Source organism: Cariama cristata, unplaced genomic scaffold (assembly GCF_000690535.1).
Source record: "Cariama cristata isolate BGI_N322 unplaced genomic scaffold, ASM69053v1 scaffold144, whole genome shotgun sequence".
In the NCBI taxonomy this organism is placed as follows: Eukaryota; Metazoa; Chordata; class Aves; order Cariamiformes; family Cariamidae; genus Cariama; species Cariama cristata.
The window spans coordinates 65,531-85,173 of NW_009614444.1; the positions used below are offsets into that span (position 1 = coordinate 65,531).

At 43.4% G+C, this 19,643-nt stretch overlaps 1 protein-coding gene across 1 annotated transcript in view; it reads right to left on the bottom strand.

Annotated features, from left to right (window-relative positions):
• The window catches only part of GUCY2F (guanylate cyclase 2F, retinal), a 41,832-nt gene extending 23,338 nt beyond the window's left edge, over nucleotides 1-18,494 (bottom strand). Inside the window, exons 1-10 of the mRNA XM_009699393.1 lie at nucleotides 17,756-18,494; nucleotides 15,722-16,023; nucleotides 13,904-14,258; nucleotides 10,773-10,857; nucleotides 7,454-7,550; nucleotides 6,073-6,207; nucleotides 5,140-5,220; nucleotides 4,009-4,185; nucleotides 2,931-3,087; nucleotides 1,418-1,567 (exon numbers count right to left, since the gene is read on the bottom strand). Of these exons, the coding sequence (XP_009697695.1) occupies nucleotides 1,418-1,567; nucleotides 2,931-3,087; nucleotides 4,009-4,185; nucleotides 5,140-5,220; nucleotides 6,073-6,207; nucleotides 7,454-7,550; nucleotides 10,773-10,857; nucleotides 13,904-14,258; nucleotides 15,722-16,023; nucleotides 17,756-18,494 (2,278 nt within the window). The remainder of the gene's footprint in view (nucleotides 1-1,417; nucleotides 1,568-2,930; nucleotides 3,088-4,008; nucleotides 4,186-5,139; nucleotides 5,221-6,072; nucleotides 6,208-7,453; nucleotides 7,551-10,772; nucleotides 10,858-13,903; nucleotides 14,259-15,721; nucleotides 16,024-17,755) is intronic.
• Nucleotides 18,495-19,643: the final 1,149 nt, after the last annotated feature.

A 19,643-nucleotide genomic window follows, 5' to 3' on the forward strand; every position in this document is an offset into this window, starting at 1 on the left:
TTCAATTTAGGTATTTCTTAGTAAGAATATCCTGGAGGAAACATGTTTTTTGTAAGGTAGTGCTATATATCCCCACTTAAAAAAATCCCAAAGTGATTGTATTTGAAGGTTTCACTTTGTGTAGTGCAGAGCAGTCAAATGGAACGAAAGCCACCCTCTTTCTGGCAGGAGCCCTGCATTTCCACAGCTGTTACTGTGAGTACCCAAAACTTTTCAGTGTCGACAGTTTACTTGAAAACTCTTTGGCTCATCCCACCAGTCTCCACCAAATGAACTAAACAAAGCACCCGATCCAAATATTTCCAGGGGCAGTCAAGGGGAAATGCCTTCCCCAGACAGTTTTAAAGTTCACACCATGAGAGAAAGCTCCTTGGGGATTAGGATGCAATGAGTAGAAATTTGTCTTTTTATCAGGTCAAGAAACTGGAGTGCACTATGTTCAGCATTTGCTGGAGGTTCCCCAGGGTGACTAGGTGGAGAGACACCTGCTAATTACATCATAGACTACATCATAGGTCCAGCTCTGAATTACAGAGTGGGTTACATCGTAATCATCATTGTTGTTGTATTGTAGCAGCTTGAGGCACAGCAAGGTCAGGGTCCCATTTTTTCAGGCACTGAACTGGCAGATACTGAATGGCCATACCCCATTTAGTGATTGTCCAGCTTAAAAAGTGTAGAGAATGAGTTTTCACTGAAATCAGCTCTTTTTTTGGTTGTTCTCATTCCCTCCCTGTTCAAGCGCTTTTGACCTGACCCTGACTGCAGCGTCTTTGCTCTTCTATGCATGCACAACACGGTTTGAACCAAAGAGAGTTGCATCATGAGTAGTTCGTAAGGAGTTCATCTATTTGTTTTTTCTGATACAAGCCACGTTACATGTAAGTCAGCACGGTCACGATGCATCAGTTTGACCTCTGCTGAAGAGAGAACCTCTTTAAATGGGGAAGTAATTAAGGAAAAATAGATGGCCAGATGGACAAAAGAGGTCCAGCTCAAAAACCTCAACTCCCATGACATCAAAAAGGGATGATGAGTGGGAAACAAAGGAGTTTCCAAGTTATGGGAAATTCTGCCATCAAATTTCACCCCACACAGTGATGACAAGTCAAAGTTTGGACAGGGAACTGGAGGTTGCTGCAGTGGCCTGACTGCCGGCCGGCTCTGAAGCATCTTGGGGGAAACCCAGAGCCCCAACCCCATCGATAAGTGTTGAGTCACGTAACAAGGCTGAGATCAGAACTACACATTTTGATGTTTATCATTGATGTTTTGTTGAAAACAGCCTTTTGTCACTGAGAAAGGTCATAAGATTGGGACAGTACTTCCATACGAATATTTTACCCAAGGGCCTTCGTCAGATCTTTCATAAGCGCTCTGTGTAAAGCCTTAAAAATGTACTGAAATAGTTGCCCACCTTCAGCTGAGAGTTCTGACATGCAGTATGGTGGACCCCGAACAACCACTTCTTGTAGAATGATTGCAAAGCTGTAAATATCCCCTTTGAACGTGCCTTTTCTGTGCATGTCCGGGTCCCTCAGTAACTCAGGAGCTGTCCAGAGCAATTCTAAAAAACGCAAGAGCATCACATTTCTTACGCTTAGGCTCAGACTATTGCAAATTAAGTGCTTAAATGAACATTTCATTTCAGTCATTTGAGGAAAGGTTGGAACATACTTCATTATTTACTGAATCAAGTCTTTTGTTTCTTGTGATGTGTTAGAAATACTAAACTTCCATCCTGACAAAAAATCTGATTTTTTCAAATTTCACTCTAGGTTTTAAAAAAATGTTGCTGTAACAACAGTTTATATCCTATAACACCAGCCCTGAACTTCAACATAAGAAGTCTTCTCACTGTTTCCAAAAGTTTAGCCTTTTTTGTTTGAAAATATCACTCAGACAAAATATTGGCGCTGGAGCCTGGATTTCTTGTTACTATTGTTACTCGCTTACAAAGCAACAGTTAAGAAAATATTTTCTGTAGTTCTTCTTAGATGAAAGTAGTTTCCTTAAAAGCAGTTTGTGGCAGTCTAAAGCGCAATCGGTCTTAATCCAATAGTTCAAGTGACGACAGACAGAGTTGTAAAACATACCCTCATCAAGAAATGAATCTACTTCAAACTGGGATATTGTCACCCTGGTAACTGTGCATTCTGAGTCATGGGAATAAGGAACATTTCAGCTACTGCAATAGATATGTAACTTTTTTAAGGGAGAAGAAGAAGGCTTTCTGGCAACTGCCTTATCTGAGACACTGGAAATGTGTAGGAATCAAATGCTGTGACAGAGGGATCAAAACAATACATACTACTTGAAACCAGGTTTCAAGAATAAACTGGGATACCAGAGGAACACCAAAGCAATGGACAGGTGAAAGAAATCCTGTCAAAGTCTCCAGACTTGGTCCCATGAGATGCTGTCCCTAAGTGGTGGGAATGTCATGTGGCAGTCTTTGGTGATTGGCATGTAGAGGACCTGTTTCAAAGAGACCTCTATCATCTTGTGTTTCAGATGGCTTAGTTTTGCAAAACAAGGCTCTTTTTGCATTCGGATTAACCTAAACCTTCAAATATAGGGTTGGGGCTAAGGGTGTGAAGCCAGTTCCACCAGTCACAGAAATGCAGGATTGATCAGATTTCAGGGGCACTTAAATCCTTCTCCAACTATGTCAAGCTTAAGTTCTATTGCTGTTTACACTAAAATCTTTTTACTTTACGATGACACTCTACTTTCACTTCATTTTCAGGAATTCTGAAAAAACTTTGCTTATCCTTTCGTGTAACAATGAATTGAATACAGGGAACTAGATGATGTGAGATTGAGCACATAAATCCTTACATGGCCACTGGCCTGCAATTGCATTAGGACAAGCATCTGTTAAATCAATGGACAAATATTTCCCAAAAATTCTTACTTATGGCACCTACCTTCTGGAGGTGGCTGAATATATGGACATTTCTGTGCTTCTAAGAGCTCATTATAACCATAGTCAGTAATCTTCAGCACAAACCGGCCATCCACAACACAGTTACGAGACTTGAGACGTCCATGGGCAAAATCTCGGTGATGCAAATACCTAATTCCCTATGAAACACAGAAGAGATTGAGGTGGTTCCTTAAGAATGATATTATCCATCAGTATTCAGAGACACCAAGCCAAATTGTCACCTCAGATGGCATCAGACACAGCATTGACTCTGTGTCAAAGCAGTCCTGATCACCCAAGAAACTATGGGAAAAGTTAAAAAATGGGTTAGGAACAAGAATTAGGTTAGCTGCACCCTAAAGCAATACTGGAAAGGACTGGGAGCTTTAGGAACAGTCAGATGCCTCCCTCTGTAGCCCCAGGACTCATTGCACTCAGAAATTGTACTTTTAGACAAAGTTAAGAAGGAGGACACAAGTGGTACCCAACGGTTAGGTCAAGGGAAGCCATTAAGAGCTGGATACCCTAACCCAGCTCCCTCAAGGAGGATCAGAAGGTGGATCATGGGCTGTAAGAATGGTTCTGGCAGTTTACCCTCTGTAGGCCACCTACCCCAGACTGGTAGGTCACCATTAGAGGATGAAAACACACGGGACATGACTGGAAGCGTGTGAACACTCTTCTAAAGTGACCACATGTGTAGCCATCCTGTGAGAGGGGATGGCTACCATTTGATTCCATGCTGGATGCATTTCTGATTTAAGATAAGAAAGGGCCTTTCGAAATTTTGAATTTGTCACCAAATTCATGGTTCTGGGTGATCAGTTCTAGCCTGATGTGTAGTTCCAACCTCTCATCCTGCTGCATGGAGGAGGTCCTATTACCCCAGATAGTGCTTCTCTCAGATGGTAACCAAACAAGAATAAGAGGTCTCCATTAAAGACCCTGTATACCAGTATAATTACATTCGCATTGGTTTTCCCTGCATTACTATAAAAATCCCAAAGTCCTGGATGAAATAGCTATGTCAATATAAAAGTCACATGCAGGTCACGCCTCAGCAGGAGCAATGCATTTACTTTAATTAGATCCATCACGAGAGAGGACTTGAACATCCAATCCAGTTTCATATCTTCATTTCTCAGCAAGTCCTCCAGGCTTCCTCGGGAGCAGTACTCCGTCACTATGGCAAAGATGCCACAGTCAGAGAAAAAGCCCAGGAACAGATTCACATTTTCATGACGCAGATCCTTCATCTGAAACAAGACAGTGAATCACAGCAAGACCAAGACAGCCAGACATCTGCTCAGCAGCTTCTTTATATCATTAGATGTCCTTATCATTCTTGTACTCCCAGTCTTTCACACAAGGATGGGAAAGCAAACAATTTCTTTGCTGCTTACTTTCAGCTATCCTACACTCTTTTTAAGCTTTGCTTTTCTTAGTCTATCCATTAAGACAAAGAAAGCAAGATAGCGAAAGTAAACTGAACAGAAATTTGTTTTTCTTTAGACAAGCTGGATTGGATCTTTCACTAGGACAAAAAGGCTTCACTGGGTAAATTGAGTTCAGCACGTACAGTCTTGCTCCAGCCCTGGTCTGATCTGGAAAGCAATACCATGCCTGGAGGATCCAAAGTCATCCATCAATTGTGCGTTTGGAGAAGTGCCTTGGTAAATCTGTTATAAGCATAAAAATGCCACTTCTGTGTTAGCAGTAGCTGCCAACAGCTGATGGCCTTGAATTTGGAAAATAAATGTGTTTGCTTGTCGTTTAGTAATAATAGTAAAATTGAAGACTAAAAGTAAACTTTTAGCAGGCATCTTAACTGGAGACACAAAGCAAATCCCAGAGGAAAACATGACTATGTTTGTGCCAGGCAAGGATGATTTTCTCCAAACCACTCTGCATTTGCAGACAAGGTCCCTTAGAGGACTCATTCTACATTCAGCATTGCACCAGCTTCGAAATGGCAGGTCCAGGGTGGGATTTTGCAACCTGCTGACTCTGACATGTGGGTCGTTGGTAAGTTTGTCAGATGCAATTTTGCATGGTCCATTCCACCAGATTTCACTGGGCAAGGCTCATTGATAGCCATGATGTGTGATTCATTGGATAAGCAGGACATAAGGAGCGTAAAAATACCCTGCAGTCGCAAAAGTCCCCCAAGCAACCTTCCCTCCGCGTGCCCCATCATCCCCTGTTCCTACCTTCCTCAAGATGCTGGTGGAGCTTTGCCGCAGATTGTGAACTGCTCCCGTCTCAAATTTTTTCAGCCACACCCAGTCTCCCTGTCCACAACAGAGGTGGGTGAATGATAGAGCAAATCTCTGAGCAACAGCTAACATTGGGACCTAGGTCTGAATTCCAGATCCTTGACTTTGAAAGTCAAGTTGGGGATTTTCAATGCTCTTGGCAATAAATTCTTTCTATACTGCACCCAAATAAGAATATCCAAAGCAAATCACCCCAAAATGGGGCAAGGCAGGACCTTCACCTAGATCAGAACTTGATACCTAGAAGGTTTAATAGTATCTGATAAACAATGATAAATTTATTAAAAAGAAAAGTTACTCTGTCCACAGCTTTTCTCTGGCATTAATGATCGAGTTTATTTTGCTCTTCTTCGGGAAAAATTGCCATGCCATTTTTTCAAAGAGCTGTGTTTTTAGGAAAGAACCGATGGATGGGGTAAGTTTTCTTGATCATTACCTCTTCTTAAACTCCATACAGTCCTATTGGCACAAAGGGGAATTTGACAGCCTTTATTCTGTGTCTTTGGATCCTGTCTTGTAAGAAAGGTCCTTATTAGAGCTGTCGTCACCTAAAGCCTGTCTTGTAAGAAAGGTTCCTCATGGTACCTTTAGGTGGTGACATCTCTAGCAGGGACCAGACCTGCAATGCTGCATATGGATGTCGAATACCACCACCCCACATGACTCCAAGTGTCAGGGTGAGGGTTAGGGTAGAGTCACCTTAAACATTGGTAAGTTCATGCTTGGGAGTAACTTATTTTCACTCTTAATGTCTGTCAGCAATATTCCCACCCTGGGACCTACAGTACTGCAGCCCAAGACTTTCCTCCCTGGAGCAGCTCAGTGAACAGAAGCGGTGGGAGAGGGCTGCATGAGGTCCGTACCTACCTCGTACAAAGCCACGCTGGAGGTTTCGTGGGTGGCAGCTCCACTTTTCAAGGAAAAGGAGTGGGTTACGGATTTCAGGCTTCTGCCGTCGGCTGCTATGCTGTTTGCATCAGTCAGACTGTCCAAGGTCAGCCTCTGGAAGGCAAGGAAAGAAGATGCAGGACAGTTACCACCTTTGGATGTAAACCTCCACTCCAGCTCTGCCTTGGGCCATACATTTCACCCATGCTAGCAATCTCCCAAACCTCACATCTCACCTCTCTGAATACCTCTAAAAGGCTCATAAGATCGACTCTGTTTAGTACCCACACTAAAACACTACAGTGGCACTTTAGGTGGTGGAAATGCTGTGGCTTGGGGGACACACCAAAGGAAGCAGGTGTCTGGGGAAGTGTCTCCTCTGGCATAAGCAAGAAGTCTGTACCTGTGCCGGTGACCTAGGCAAAGGGATGGCTCCACAGCAGTCCATATCGTTGGTGTGGTCCTGGGCATGGCTCTGGCCTGTGCCAAATAAGGCTCCCCCAGGAGATCCCCAGCTCTGGGTAGGAGCCAGCACAGGCCAGCAATGGTTCCCAACAGGATGTAGACTCTTTATTTTAGGGAGTAAGATGGTTTAGCTATATGGGCATGGACTATGCTATGCCATCTAACCTCGAGAACAAAGAATCACAGAATCGCAGAGTCACAGAATGGTGGGGTTTGGAAGGGACCTCTGGAGATCATCCAGTCCAACCCCCCACCAAAGCAGGGTCACCTACAGCAAGATGCACAGGAACACATCCAGGCGGGTTTTGAATATCTCCAGAGAAGGAGACTCCACAGCCTCTCTGGGCAGCCTGTGTCAGTGCTCTGCCACCCTCAAAGCACAGAAGTTCTTCCTCATATTCAGATGGAACTTCATGAGTTTCAGTTTGTGCCCATTGCCCCTTAACCTGTCACTGGGCACCACTGAAAAGAGTCTGGGTACTTCAAGACATGGTTTAGTGGACATGGTGGCACCAGGTATACGGTTGGACTTGATGATCTTTGAGGTCTCTTCCAACCATCATGATTCTATGATTCTATGATTCTTGACATCTACCCTTAAGGTAATTTTAAGTATTGATCAGATAACAATAGCACCTGGCTGTCAGAAGAAACACCAAGTGTACTAAAAACCAAGTGTACTATTTCATGTCATCATAACAGCTTTGACACTGCATGTGCATCTAATCTGACACTCAAAAACATTCAACATATGGGAAATTTTCTGATATGCAGGGGAAAACGAGACATGGAGAAGTGAATGACCTTCCCAGAGCTTCATGGGTATGAAAATACCACACAGCAATCCTGTCTTTGAGTGTCCCACCAGATTACTTTCACGGGTGGAAGGACTTACCTTTTTATGTAGCTCTGGGTTGATGAAGATGAGGTCATCCAAGGTCAGTATTATCTTGTTAGGTCCCTTGAATAGCTGGCTGTTCAAGATACTATGCCTGCGAGATTTGGAGAGTCACAGTTACCATTTTTAGGTAGGTAACCAGTTTACACCACCTCTGAGTCCCCCACATCTGGCTTCCCTGCAGTATTAGGAAAGTGCAGCTTGTGGTGTGGCAGTGGGGATGGACACGGGTGAAAGCAGTAGACAAACCATGATGCTCTGACTTGGACTGAAATCCCCTGAGTCAAAGGTTATCCAATTCACAGATCACAAAAGCTATAATCTCAAAGGGTCTCATCACAGACATCTTGAGTCAATCTGGTTACAAATATGGATTGGATATATATGTAATGCATACTTTGTTTTGCTTGGTTTTATTTTTCATATCCCAAATCATTCTCCATTAGAAGAGAATAATAAGGTTTATTAGACCAGCCGATGTGGCTGGGGAGCAAACAGTTCTCAGGCATACCAGCCTTTCTTAAGGACTGAAACTGAACCACGAGTAATTTACAAAGGCTGCCTGGACACAGGTCACCATCCAAATGTGCTGGGTGAATCTCTATGCTGTATCATGGTGCGATATGAAGCACACAGCAAGGTACCCCCTTGTAACGACTGCAAGCTCATACAGAGGCACAAGCTACAGGGGATGAGCAGTTTGGTGTGTGGCGTAGTGCAATGCAGCGTGGAGGTCTTGGCAGCGGTATTGCTGAGCCAGTGCTGTTTCTCGTGGTCAGGAGTAATCAGATCAAGAAGAAGTCTGTGCTGATTCAGATCTACCTCTTCCAGAACCTGAGCCAGATGAGATGTCTATCACACACTGTGTAACATAGGATAAATGTGTTTCTGGCATTTCCACAGGATACTGCTGCCCATTTTCCAAGGGATGACTCCCTGCACTCCTTGACAGGCTACCAGATTTGCAGAACTGCCACGAGCAAGAAAGAAAATTCAGTATAGTCATCAGACCAGCAAAGACAGTATCTGTTGCTTGACTGCATCCTGTTATTTGCCCAACTTCTCCTGAATTTTTAAGGCAGCAGAGACCACAAGAAAAAAATGGTGCAATGTCAAGGACTACATATTCATGGAATAGTTCAAACAGGCTTATGTCTATTTTGTGCAAATCAATATGAAACATTCCAGAGCTTCATTGTTAGTTCTTAGCTGCGATACACCTGACACTAATACCCACCACATGGCCACTACAGGGACTCGGAGAAGAGGCAGAATTCACACCCCATCATTTTGAACCCAGTGTTTCAGTGGACATCACTGTCTAACACTGAGAACAAAGCACACTATATGTATTAGACAGTCAAACACTCATCAAGCAGGAACAGAGAAGGGAAAGGAAAACTCCCTCATTGCCCTCAATGTCACTTTTTGTTTGTTTGTTTAAGGTACTTTGTTTACACTATAGCAGATGTCTGATCTGCACACACCTAAGACTTTTCCTGATGAGGTGGGTGATAGGATGCCTTTTGCTAACTGTACTGTAGAAGGAATCCATGTCACAATATATCCATAGATCACCATGGTTTCCATTGCATGTGCCACTCCAGGCATTTTAGAAGCGCACAGACAGTTTTTTGGAGTTCAGAGGCAGCCTTGACCATACAGCCACGGGCATCACCTAGGATAATTTTTTATAATCTTTCTCTAACTGCTTTGTCCCAAGCCACCCAACTTGGCTTCATGCAAAAAACTCATCACTTATGTATTTTTCACTTTGCTCAGTCAATCACAACCTCTCCCCCAAGCATGAAGCAGAGCACCCCTCTGCCGAAAGCGAAGCACAGAGGGTGGAGTGACTCATTTAAGGTCATGCAGCAAATCCCTGGCAGAGCTAAGACCAGAGCTCCCACGTTTGAACTCAGACCATGCTGTGGTTTAAATTTAGTTCCAGACATGCCCTTCCCTAACATAAATCATAGTCTGAGTCATGCTAGACTTTTTTTTTTCCTCCCTTGCAGATGGCCATACATCTTTACTCATGACTGAGCCTTCCCAAGTAGAGTCTGGTACTTGTGGAACAGCTTATAGGTAGAGTAGGCAGAAAGATTGCCTTTTATTTACTTAATTGTAGAGGCTGGTGGCCAAGGAATAGAGCAGGGTTTTAAAGTGCGGGTGGATGGAGGCAACCTCCTCAGTGCCTGCAATTATAAGATATCAGAAGCAGCTGTGTGTTATAAGCGGGGGAGCTACTCAGGGTGTTGCTTGCTGGGTGGCCTTATACCATCTGGGTTTGGAGGGATGATTCAGGAGTGGAGAGAAAACATGTTTTGGGATGATTTGAGAGGCAAAGCTGGATGGGAAAATCCAGGAATCCTGTTCTGCTGAACTCATTGCTGCAGGGTAAATAGGCCTTCTAATTTCACTCTAATTTCAGTCATGCACCATGTAGACATCAATAATAAGAGATGATTAATCCAGGGGCCAGTTTGGAGCCGAAGATTAGCTTCAGTTATGTCCATAGTGTCCTTGCCAAAGAGCAACCCATAGCTCCTGGACCAAGCAGTCCATGCTGCCTCATACCCACCTTGGATATAGAGTCGGGATGCAAGTGTGACCTATGCAATTGTTGGACACTGTCGCTTCCCCAGCAGACTGCTTCATTTGCTCCAAATATCCCATGCCCAGACTAATATATATGCAATATGAATGACCAGGGAGCTGGACTCCAGTTCAAAACAGAGAGTCAATATCAGCTTGGTAATAAAGAGGGATGCTAATCAACTGCTCTGAACCCTCTCCAGAGGAGTCTCTCTCTTTAGTACATGGAGAAAGTGAAGAAGGTCAGCCTAGGTGCTTCATAGGAAACATGGTTATATTAGGGGTAGAAATCCAGGAAAGAATGATCTGGGATAAGAAAAAAGACATTTAACAGGGCAGCCCACTCGGTCTCCACCACGATGGTCTTAGAGCAGAGTCCCGTCGTCGGTTTGTACGGCACACTTTGCACTTCCAAAGTGATAGTCACCTTCTTAATGTTTCAGAGCCATCATCCAGCTAATCCTTCCAGCAACAGACTGCAATGTTCTTCCAAACCTGGACTGGATTAAGGGTAAAATGGCTCATCCTGAGACCGCAGAACCAATGCCCACAGTGCTCAAGCCACTATCACTTAATAAAGTGAAGAGACACGTAGCTGGAGAGCAAAGACCACAGTCAAACCTGCGATGCCTTCACATGGTCCAAACCGCTGGCTAAAGTGCAAGTCTCCCACAGAAGTTAAAGGGGCATCAAATCAAATATGTACTGCAATTCTCACCTGATGAGGGAAGCCAGACCCACAGCACAAAGCACCAGGGCAAATGTCAGCATTACTCCCAAAATCATGACTGCAGGCTCAATCCCTGTGCAAAGAGGGGAAAAGAATCAGTGAATTAGAAATCCCCTCGGATTTAGGCAATAAGATTAAAAATAACAATATTAGGCCATTCAACTACAAAGTCAAATATTCAGCCAGGGGAATGCTAGGAGGCAATTTTTATGCAATGTTAATTTGTGAATACACAAATACTTACTGACTTTATTTACATGAGGCTGCAACTACTTTGATTATTTATTTCCATGCACTTTTTTTCTATACCAGACCTAGAGCCCTGGATCAGTGGGAAAATAGTTTTCCTTCAAGTAAATAACGACTGGACTCACAGAGAAGTATTAAGTTTTAGAGGCGGCTTTTGCAAAGTTCATAACTTTTGAACATTTGACCCTCTTCTCTCCAGGAACTGAAACACTGAAAAACCTTTATCATGTGGTACCAGACTGACGGCCAACGTGAGTCACCAGCCCATACAGGATTTTTCATTCCCTGCTACAGATTTCTAATGCTGAAAAGATCAGAAGAGAAGGAGGAGAAGGTTGATGTTTTCCTCAACTGGCCCATCGACAGAAAGTACTGGAGACAGATACTTTGCTCATGAGTGTCTTTGCTAGAGAGCTAGGGAAAGCCGACATGAGTGGATGAGCTAAATTCCAGTGGGAATTGTTTGCTGTCTCTGTCTCTTCTGTCTTCTGTTTTTCCTATTTTATTTTGTCTGTATCCTTAAACACAAACAAGCATGAAGAAATTTGGGTTGATGAAAGGTTCACAACTCTATGTCACACTTGCACCTAAATCACAGACCTTTTTGCAAGCACTGAAATCTAGAGCTTCCCAGTGAAAGCTGCAGATATTTTTGAAAATTGGTGTCATTTTCAGGAATAGATAAAGCATTTTAGCTGAAATTTTCCTGCCAGGTTATGACTTACTTTCTGCTTCAGCCCAGGGCCCCAGTCCCTGATTGTCATCACACATACACTGGCACAGGTTGCCCAGAGCAGTTGTGGATGCCCCATCCTTGGAAGTGTTCAAGGCCAGGTTGGATGGGGCTTCGAGCAACCTGGTCTGGTGGTGGGGTTGGACTAGATGGGGGAGTTGGACTAGATGACCTTGAAAGGTCTCTTCCAAGCCAAACTATTCTATGATTCTAGTGAAAGATGTTGCTGCCCATGGCAGGGGGTTTGGACTTGATCTATGAAGATCCCTTCTGATCCAAACAATTCTGTGATTCTATGATACTATGATTCTATATAAGAAGTCACTCTGCTTTCATCCTCCAGCCTGGAACTATCCCTGTACACCTCCATCTGAGAAAAAATCTGGGCACAGTAGAGTGGATGCTTCACATCCATTTCTCCACCTGGCAGATAGTGTGGATGTAGACCAAGGTTCCACTTCAAAGTGCAATGGAGACACAGCCAGCTTTCTCCAGGAGTTGCTCACCTTGAATACAGGAATGAGCAAGACCACAACAAACAGACCTGGAGGACAGTTTGTCCTTCATGCAAGGACAAAGTCAGAGTGTTGCGGTCCCATAAGAGCAGGTGACAGCAACCCAATGTTCATCCCTAGGAGGCAAGGGAGCTGTCGAAGATGTGCTCCCCTCCAGAAGGATTGGTGTGAATGTGAAACCAGAACACATCCTGGTACTCTGTCGGTGACCGGCTGTGTGTACAGTGTGTGTGTGTGTGTGTGCATGTGTGTGTGTACGTACATAAGTGTACTGGGAACACCTGCTCAGCCCAACTCCTGGTGGACCTGGAGTCAGGAACCACAGCAGCCCGGCAGCTTCACGTCCAGCCTCCTTCCAACCCGAACTCCATACAAAAGCCAGACTGAGGTCTGGATTTAAATCTAGTGCTAAAGTTCAGTCTTTGAAATATTAGTAATAATAATAAATTGCCGCTTCACTGACAAATGCCTAGAGCTTTATGCTTTTGTAAAAGTGCGAACGTAAAATCTGATCTTTCTAAAAATCAGTGGGAGTTTTCCATAGACTGCAATGGGATGCTAAATTGCTACACCATTCCTAGTGGCAGTGCAAAATTAGATATATGGTAGCATTATATTTATCTCTTCTATAGCTTGTCAGCTGTTGTAAGAACAATATATCTCCAACTTACATGTAGCGACATTGCTTTGAACCAGCTATGGCTGAGCCAAGAGGAATGTTTTTCTCAGCTGCTAAATGAAATATTCTGTAGATGTGGTTAATTTTGTCTGTTTAAGTCATATCCTGGAGCAGTAGGAATAAATGCTTAGTATTATAAGCAAATATGTCAAGTGGAGGCTAAGTATCCTACCCCGGATTTTGGCTTCCCTGTGGACTTTAAAACTGCACCGCAGTTGCCTCAAATTAAAAACAATAAGTAAACCCAGCGCCCTGTCTTGCAAACGTAGGAAGTAGCACAGATATCTCTGTCCCTAAGTCTTTGATTACCACCTCTGTTGTCTACAGTAACACAAAATATTTTGAGTAATGATTATCATCTTTTCTTGATGAGCTGAAGTCTGATGATCCTTAAAGCCTCGTAGCTAACTGGGTAAAGGAGCTGGAGTTAACCAGGAGAGGTGGTGAGAGCATCTGTTATTGTGCAGCTCTCTTGGGCTGTCTTTGATGCAAATCCTCTTAGTGCCCTGTCCCTCAGAAGGACAGGGACACAGTGCTGGGTGGAGCCTCTGGCATATATTGATTGCTATTTAAAACAGGCAGATGTTGACTGTTAGAACTAGAAAACCCTTTCCAGCACACAACAGTGGCAACAACCTTATTGACCTAACAAGCAATAAGAGAGTCTTGGGGATCAATAGCGGGGTCTCTGCATAGGACTCCCATTACAAACAGCATGATGACTGCGCATCTTTATATCAATTTCTTGAATTTAGACTTTTCTCTTTGGGGAGATCTAATTTAAAGGGTCAATCACCTGGAGTAAGAGGAAAGATGAAAGAAATAAGAAGCATGGACCCAATGCCATTTGACCCTGGTTTTTCATCTGTCTTACCTCCAGTGCTGAGAACATCTGGATCAAAACAACAGTTTGAGCCTGGCTTGGTTTTTTTGTCTTTCTTACCTCCAGTGCAGAGAACATCTGGATCAAACCAACAGCTGGAGTCTGGCTTGGGTGGAGCTCCACTGGGAAAGTGAATGGCCCGGTCTAGGAACTTCACAGAGTCTGAAGACATGTCCAACAAGTGCGTTGGGAAGAGCTGGTTCCCATGACCATCGGTGTCCAGTATCACATAGTTGCTCAGTCCCTTACCACAGTTGTCTGTCTCTATCAGGTGACTAAATCCAGGGAAACTGAAGTTTTTTGTGTGCTCAGCTATGTTAGCTCCTGAGACCCTGGCTCCTTTCCTCCGTGCACTGTCTATAGCCACTGCCATGAAGTAAATGGCATCATAGATTGTTCCAAAGAGTGGAGAAACCTAAAAATACAGGAGAAATTGAGGTCAGGATATACTGCTACCTGTCTCTGGTTTGAGGTTTGTGGCAAAAAAATATCCCACTGGCTAAGCTGTAAACTCAAGAACTGAGACACCTGAGCATTAAGGGACTCAGAGTAATGGGTCTGAAGAATCTTAGGTTGAAGGTAGCTCTGGATCGACCCAATACATGTATGACTTTGGATATCTGTCTTCTCTTATGAGTGCTTCCCAAAATACAATTTCAAAATATTTCTAAAACCATGTGAAATTGCTTTATCATGGGAAGAGCCAAGACTCTGAGCCTGACGTTGGGCTGGCATTTTATCACAACCTGCCTCAAAGCATCTTCCACAAGTAGAAGATTAAAGTCAGAGGCCTGCCTCCCTACCCAGGTAGGAAAAGTGTCATACCCAAAGGATTGGTCCTCTGTCATAACAGTGTTTATTCCTAAGATATAAAAATCACAAAGCAGAGCCACAGCAAACTCGCTGTCTGGGGTACCAGAGCCTTTTCTCCTTGCTTTGCTCCCTTCCATGCCAGACTTGATTTAGGAACCTGTAACTTTCTCCTGCCCTAAAAACACACATGGTGGCTTTTGCAATCACATAGTCATTCCCAGTTGGTAGATGAAGAGGGATTATAACCATGCACTCATGATAAAATGAGTAGTGTTGTTGGGAACCATAGAATTTGGCATCTGCGGTGGGATTCATTGATCAGATGCAGACACCTACGCTGAAGAACTCTACACTGACTATAGTTAAACTGGACTCTAACTGTAGTGAAGGGAAAGAAATGTAGACATCCATGTAGACCTGATAAATCATGCCTTAAAAGTACTTGTAAATTTTTAAAGATCGTGGTGAGATTTGAAGATTAGCTCAGCTGAATCCTGCATATCTTCACCAGTATGATAGATTCCCCAGTTCTTCTTGTAATGTCTACAAGGTAGCACTGACTTGGTTTTTTTATAGGCTACTGGTGACATTTAGATAATTGTGTTGACAAAGAGTATCTTTGACTATAGTGCTAAGATGAGGCAGCAATGATCCTAAGCATTTCCCTCTAGAAGCATCTAGTATTATTTCATTTGTCTGTTGCATCCCCCCAAATTCTCAGGCACATGGACATCTTATTTGGTGCCTTACAAACTCCATGGACTTTATCCACCTTAGGAGACACATCTTCAGCTTGAGTCTACTGCAGTTAGCACGTAGCAAACCAAATCTTTCTCTTGAATTCCCAGCATGGTCCTGTAGTTGAACCAACTGAGTTAGGTTGCCAGACGTCCAACAGAAATATTCTTTCCAAACGAATGCAGATCACACCTAACTTGCACCATATTTTTCTCAAAATAAAAGCGCGTAGTCTGGTTTGTCTCCCTGTACTTTCTCTGTAACCATTGCTTGTCCCATGTATCCTGTTGCCAAGTCCCAGAAAAGCCCAAGAGAAGGAATACTTACCTGGGTGGCTTCCAAGTCCCTGGTTATTTCCCCAGTTTCTTTAGCTTCCCTGAATGCATCATAGAAAGTCCTTTCTCCAGACTCCAGTGTGATAGTTAGCACAGCATCATATGCTTCCTGGAGCTTGCTGTCATTATCAAAGACTTTGAATGAGTTGTTTTGGTAAGGAAGACTGTACAGTAAAGTGTCGTATGGAACAAAGACGTATCTTCCATCTGCTAGTCCCATTTCCAGAGCTTTTGTGAGTAAAGTGGCCTGTTCCTCCCCTCCAATGAGCACAGAATGCATGCACAGGAGTATAACTGAAACACAAGGATTGCAGACAGTGGTGTTAACCCATTTGGGGTTTTCAACACAAAATAGCTCCCTCCCTCCCAATAAAAGAGCTGTCTGAACTGTTGTATCAGGTCAGACCCTAATGGTCCCCAACAATGTTACGTGCTGAGGAAGTTGGCAGCTACACCAATTTTCTTCAACCTCTGGAGGTCTGCAACATCTAGCAAAGGAGACTGTGAGCATTACCCATTCCTGGAGCCATACAGAAGGAGAAGTGGAGAGAAATTTTGACAGAAGTGAGGCACAGGCTAACATGATGGATAGTCATGATCATTGTTGTCATTGACTGAGAGACATGAGCTTTCCCTTTGTGTGCCCTGAGCTGAAAGACATCATACAGTCATTAGCAGTGCCCAAGCTCTACTCATTCACCCTATCACCATATGTACAGATTTTAGGTTGGGCACTGTGTTGTGTCTCAACATCTGGTCCATGCTTGGCCATTCCAGAGTCTGTGTCTTTGCCTGCAAAATGCCATGGGGCCAATGTCCCCACATCTAGTGAGGAGATCTGAAATACAGATGTATCTGTTTAACAGGCTTTCCACGGTGCTCACTGGCTCTTCATGAAAGGAAGCAACCCTGATCTTTCATCCAAGACAACATTTCAAAACTCAGTCAGTGAGAGGAGCAAAGCAGGGTAATGATGGGAAATAAAGTTGGAAAGGAGACCTGCCTGCTACTAAACCATGAGGGAGCAGGATCTCTAGAGTAGCTGTGGTCTTTCCTTAGGAGAAAAAGTATCCTTGGCAAAGTAGAAGCTGAAGTGAACAAGAGCAATTTTAGGTTACTGAATTACAGGAAAGACACAGGCACTTCTAGGCAGTGATTCATCCCATACTATAGCAGAGAGCTTAAGTTGGTCAGATGAATCATGTTTGAAGAGGAACTGGTTGTCTCCACTAATTATAAAAGGAGCCCATTATCTCTAACTTGCATGGATTGCTGTGATGGTGATGAGATGAACCCACCCAAGGTGGATTTGGTCTCAAGCATAGATTTGAGCACTGATAAAACTCCAAGTTAGACAGCACCTTGCTACTCTTGTTAGTCTTTGGCATAAAAGTCAAAGTCCTAGCTGAAATGCATTCTCATCTGGATTGACAGTGCTGACTGCAGAGGTCTACATCCAGGATCAGAGCTCCATCACAGACTTCCTAACAGGGCTCTGAACTAGAAAAACATTACTTTTTTCCCACATTTTCTCAAGAGAAAAAAGATCGTTCTTTACTACGTGCTGTCCATCAACAAGGGCCCTTCCACTGCTTTAGTATGTGGTGTATAACACTGGATTTCACTTCTGATACCTTCACTGAACACAGGTAGTGAGGACACAGCATCAAAACATGAGATTTTTGATAACCCATAATGCAAAACACCATAAATATAAAACCTTCTTATAAACCCCTCTTTATACTTGACAGAGTCAAGCACAGACACCTGTCTATTAAATATTATTTTTTCAGATAAGCTGGACCCAATCTTTCATGTTGTAGAAGACTACTTCGCCCTGTCTCCATCACATACAAAATGCCCAACATTCTTTTACATGAAGCCCTGGCTCCATTAAGGTCAGAGGTAAAATTCTGCCTGATTTAAACTACTTCAAAATTTCATTCTCTAAGCTGTACCCATAGGATTACAATGTAGACCTACTCTGGAGAAAACAAAAAAAAGGAATGAGTCTCAAAGCACTTACTTCTAATGCCATCAACTTCTTTAATCTCATTCCAGGTGTCTTCAATGCCTTTTTCTCCTTTATGCATGGAGGTAACAATGCCTACAGGAAGCCCCTGGTTCCTGAGTGCACTCGCTAACTTGTTGGCTGTGTCCATCCAAATATCCTCGTTGGAAGCAATGATGCCAACATGAGCCCAGTTAAAATATTTCATTATTGTAAACAAAACTCGAGCTGGAGAGGGCAGGGTCCTTGCAAATGTAGGGTGGTGGATGATGGAATCCAGTTTATAATTGATGCACATCCATGAGAAGATAGCTTTATTCCAGTTTTCCCCTAAAAGTGTAGCCACCTCACAGAAGCCAGGATTCAGAGGGCCTATGAAAGCTGAGGAAAGCTTTCCAAAGTCAATGAATCTAACTAAAGCTTTTGATGTCTCACATTCTTCTTGCAGGACCACATAATCCAGCCTGTGGCCAAGATCTAGTGAAGGATCTTTGCTTATTCGTCCCACTGCTAACCTGGCAGCCACGTGGGGAAAGGCTTTGGAAAAGAAGGGGTCACAGTTCCAGGGTCCGAGCAGTCCAATTTTAAAAACAGAACAATGTGCTGGAGAGCAAAACAGGATTATTCCCAACAGCAGCCACCAGAGAGCCTGGAAAAATGTCTTGAACGAATTTCCAGTGTTGAACGGACGCAATCTAATGTGCCTTGACAGCACCCAGAAGAAGCTGTTAGGATGCAGTAGGAGAAACGACATTGTTTTACAGGTGAGTAGATCTGCGCCGAGTTCTTGAGGAAGCCAGGCAGTGCATTACCAGCTGCTGGAAGAAAAGTAGATTATATTTGCCTTCCTGTACACGTATTTGTTCAGTGCGTGTAGATACAGCTGAGTCAGCCCCAATTACACAACAGTTCTCAAGGTGCAAGTCTATGAGGTGCCAAAACCCTTCAGAGACACGTGGACATAAACCACACAGGCCACTGCACCACGAAGCATCCAAGCAGTGTCAGTTAGATGTACCATAGCCCTTAAATCTGCATTTAAATAAACATTTTTAAATGTTTTGCAATATATTCCGAAACCAGGCAGTGAAGAGTGAGTCTGCTTTGTTTGCAGCAGCGAACACAACCTATGGCTACACTATGGTTTTAGTTCTTCAGAAGAATAATTCCTAAACCACACAGACAAACACACCTGTAAGCAACTAAAAAGGTGAAACGCACTAAGCTGGCAAATTTGCCAACCGAATATCCTCAGTGAGTTTTGAGCAGGAATCAGAGCCCACACAAACATAAATATACACACACACGCACAGACATACATAGACTCATATATACGTATACTTAGGGATACATACGTATGTGCATAAGATTTTAAAACTTTCTGAAAAGGTTTTTCAAGGACAACTCATAGCAGAGTCTCTTAAACCTGGCAAAATGAAAGGTGGATAAACAGGTAATCACAAAATGAGGGAAAAGGAGGATTATGATTTGAATTTAGATAAAGAACTGTTAAATAACTGTCAGGGCAAAAGCTTTGTGTTCACTCTTGACTTAAAATACTATTGGTTAAAGACTAGGAGCCGTAGGTATTTTTGGGAATAACAACCTCACCCTTCCCAGCCAGGCACAGATATTGCAAACCCACAACAGTCTCCCCACCATCTGCGGTGTCACCCTGTGGCTTAGAAAATTTGCTAATCCAAGCAGGTTTGCGCTCTTAAAAATAGCAGGCCCCTTACACCAGCTTACCTGTTAATTTCTGGAGAAGTATTTTTATCCTGGATCCTCAGCTACCATGACATGCAATGCAGAGCACCCCAATGCAGCGTGCACTGTAAATGCACCCTCAGGTGCTTTAGCTGGATGGAGAGAGACCTCCAGAAGAAGCCACCCACCAGTGGAG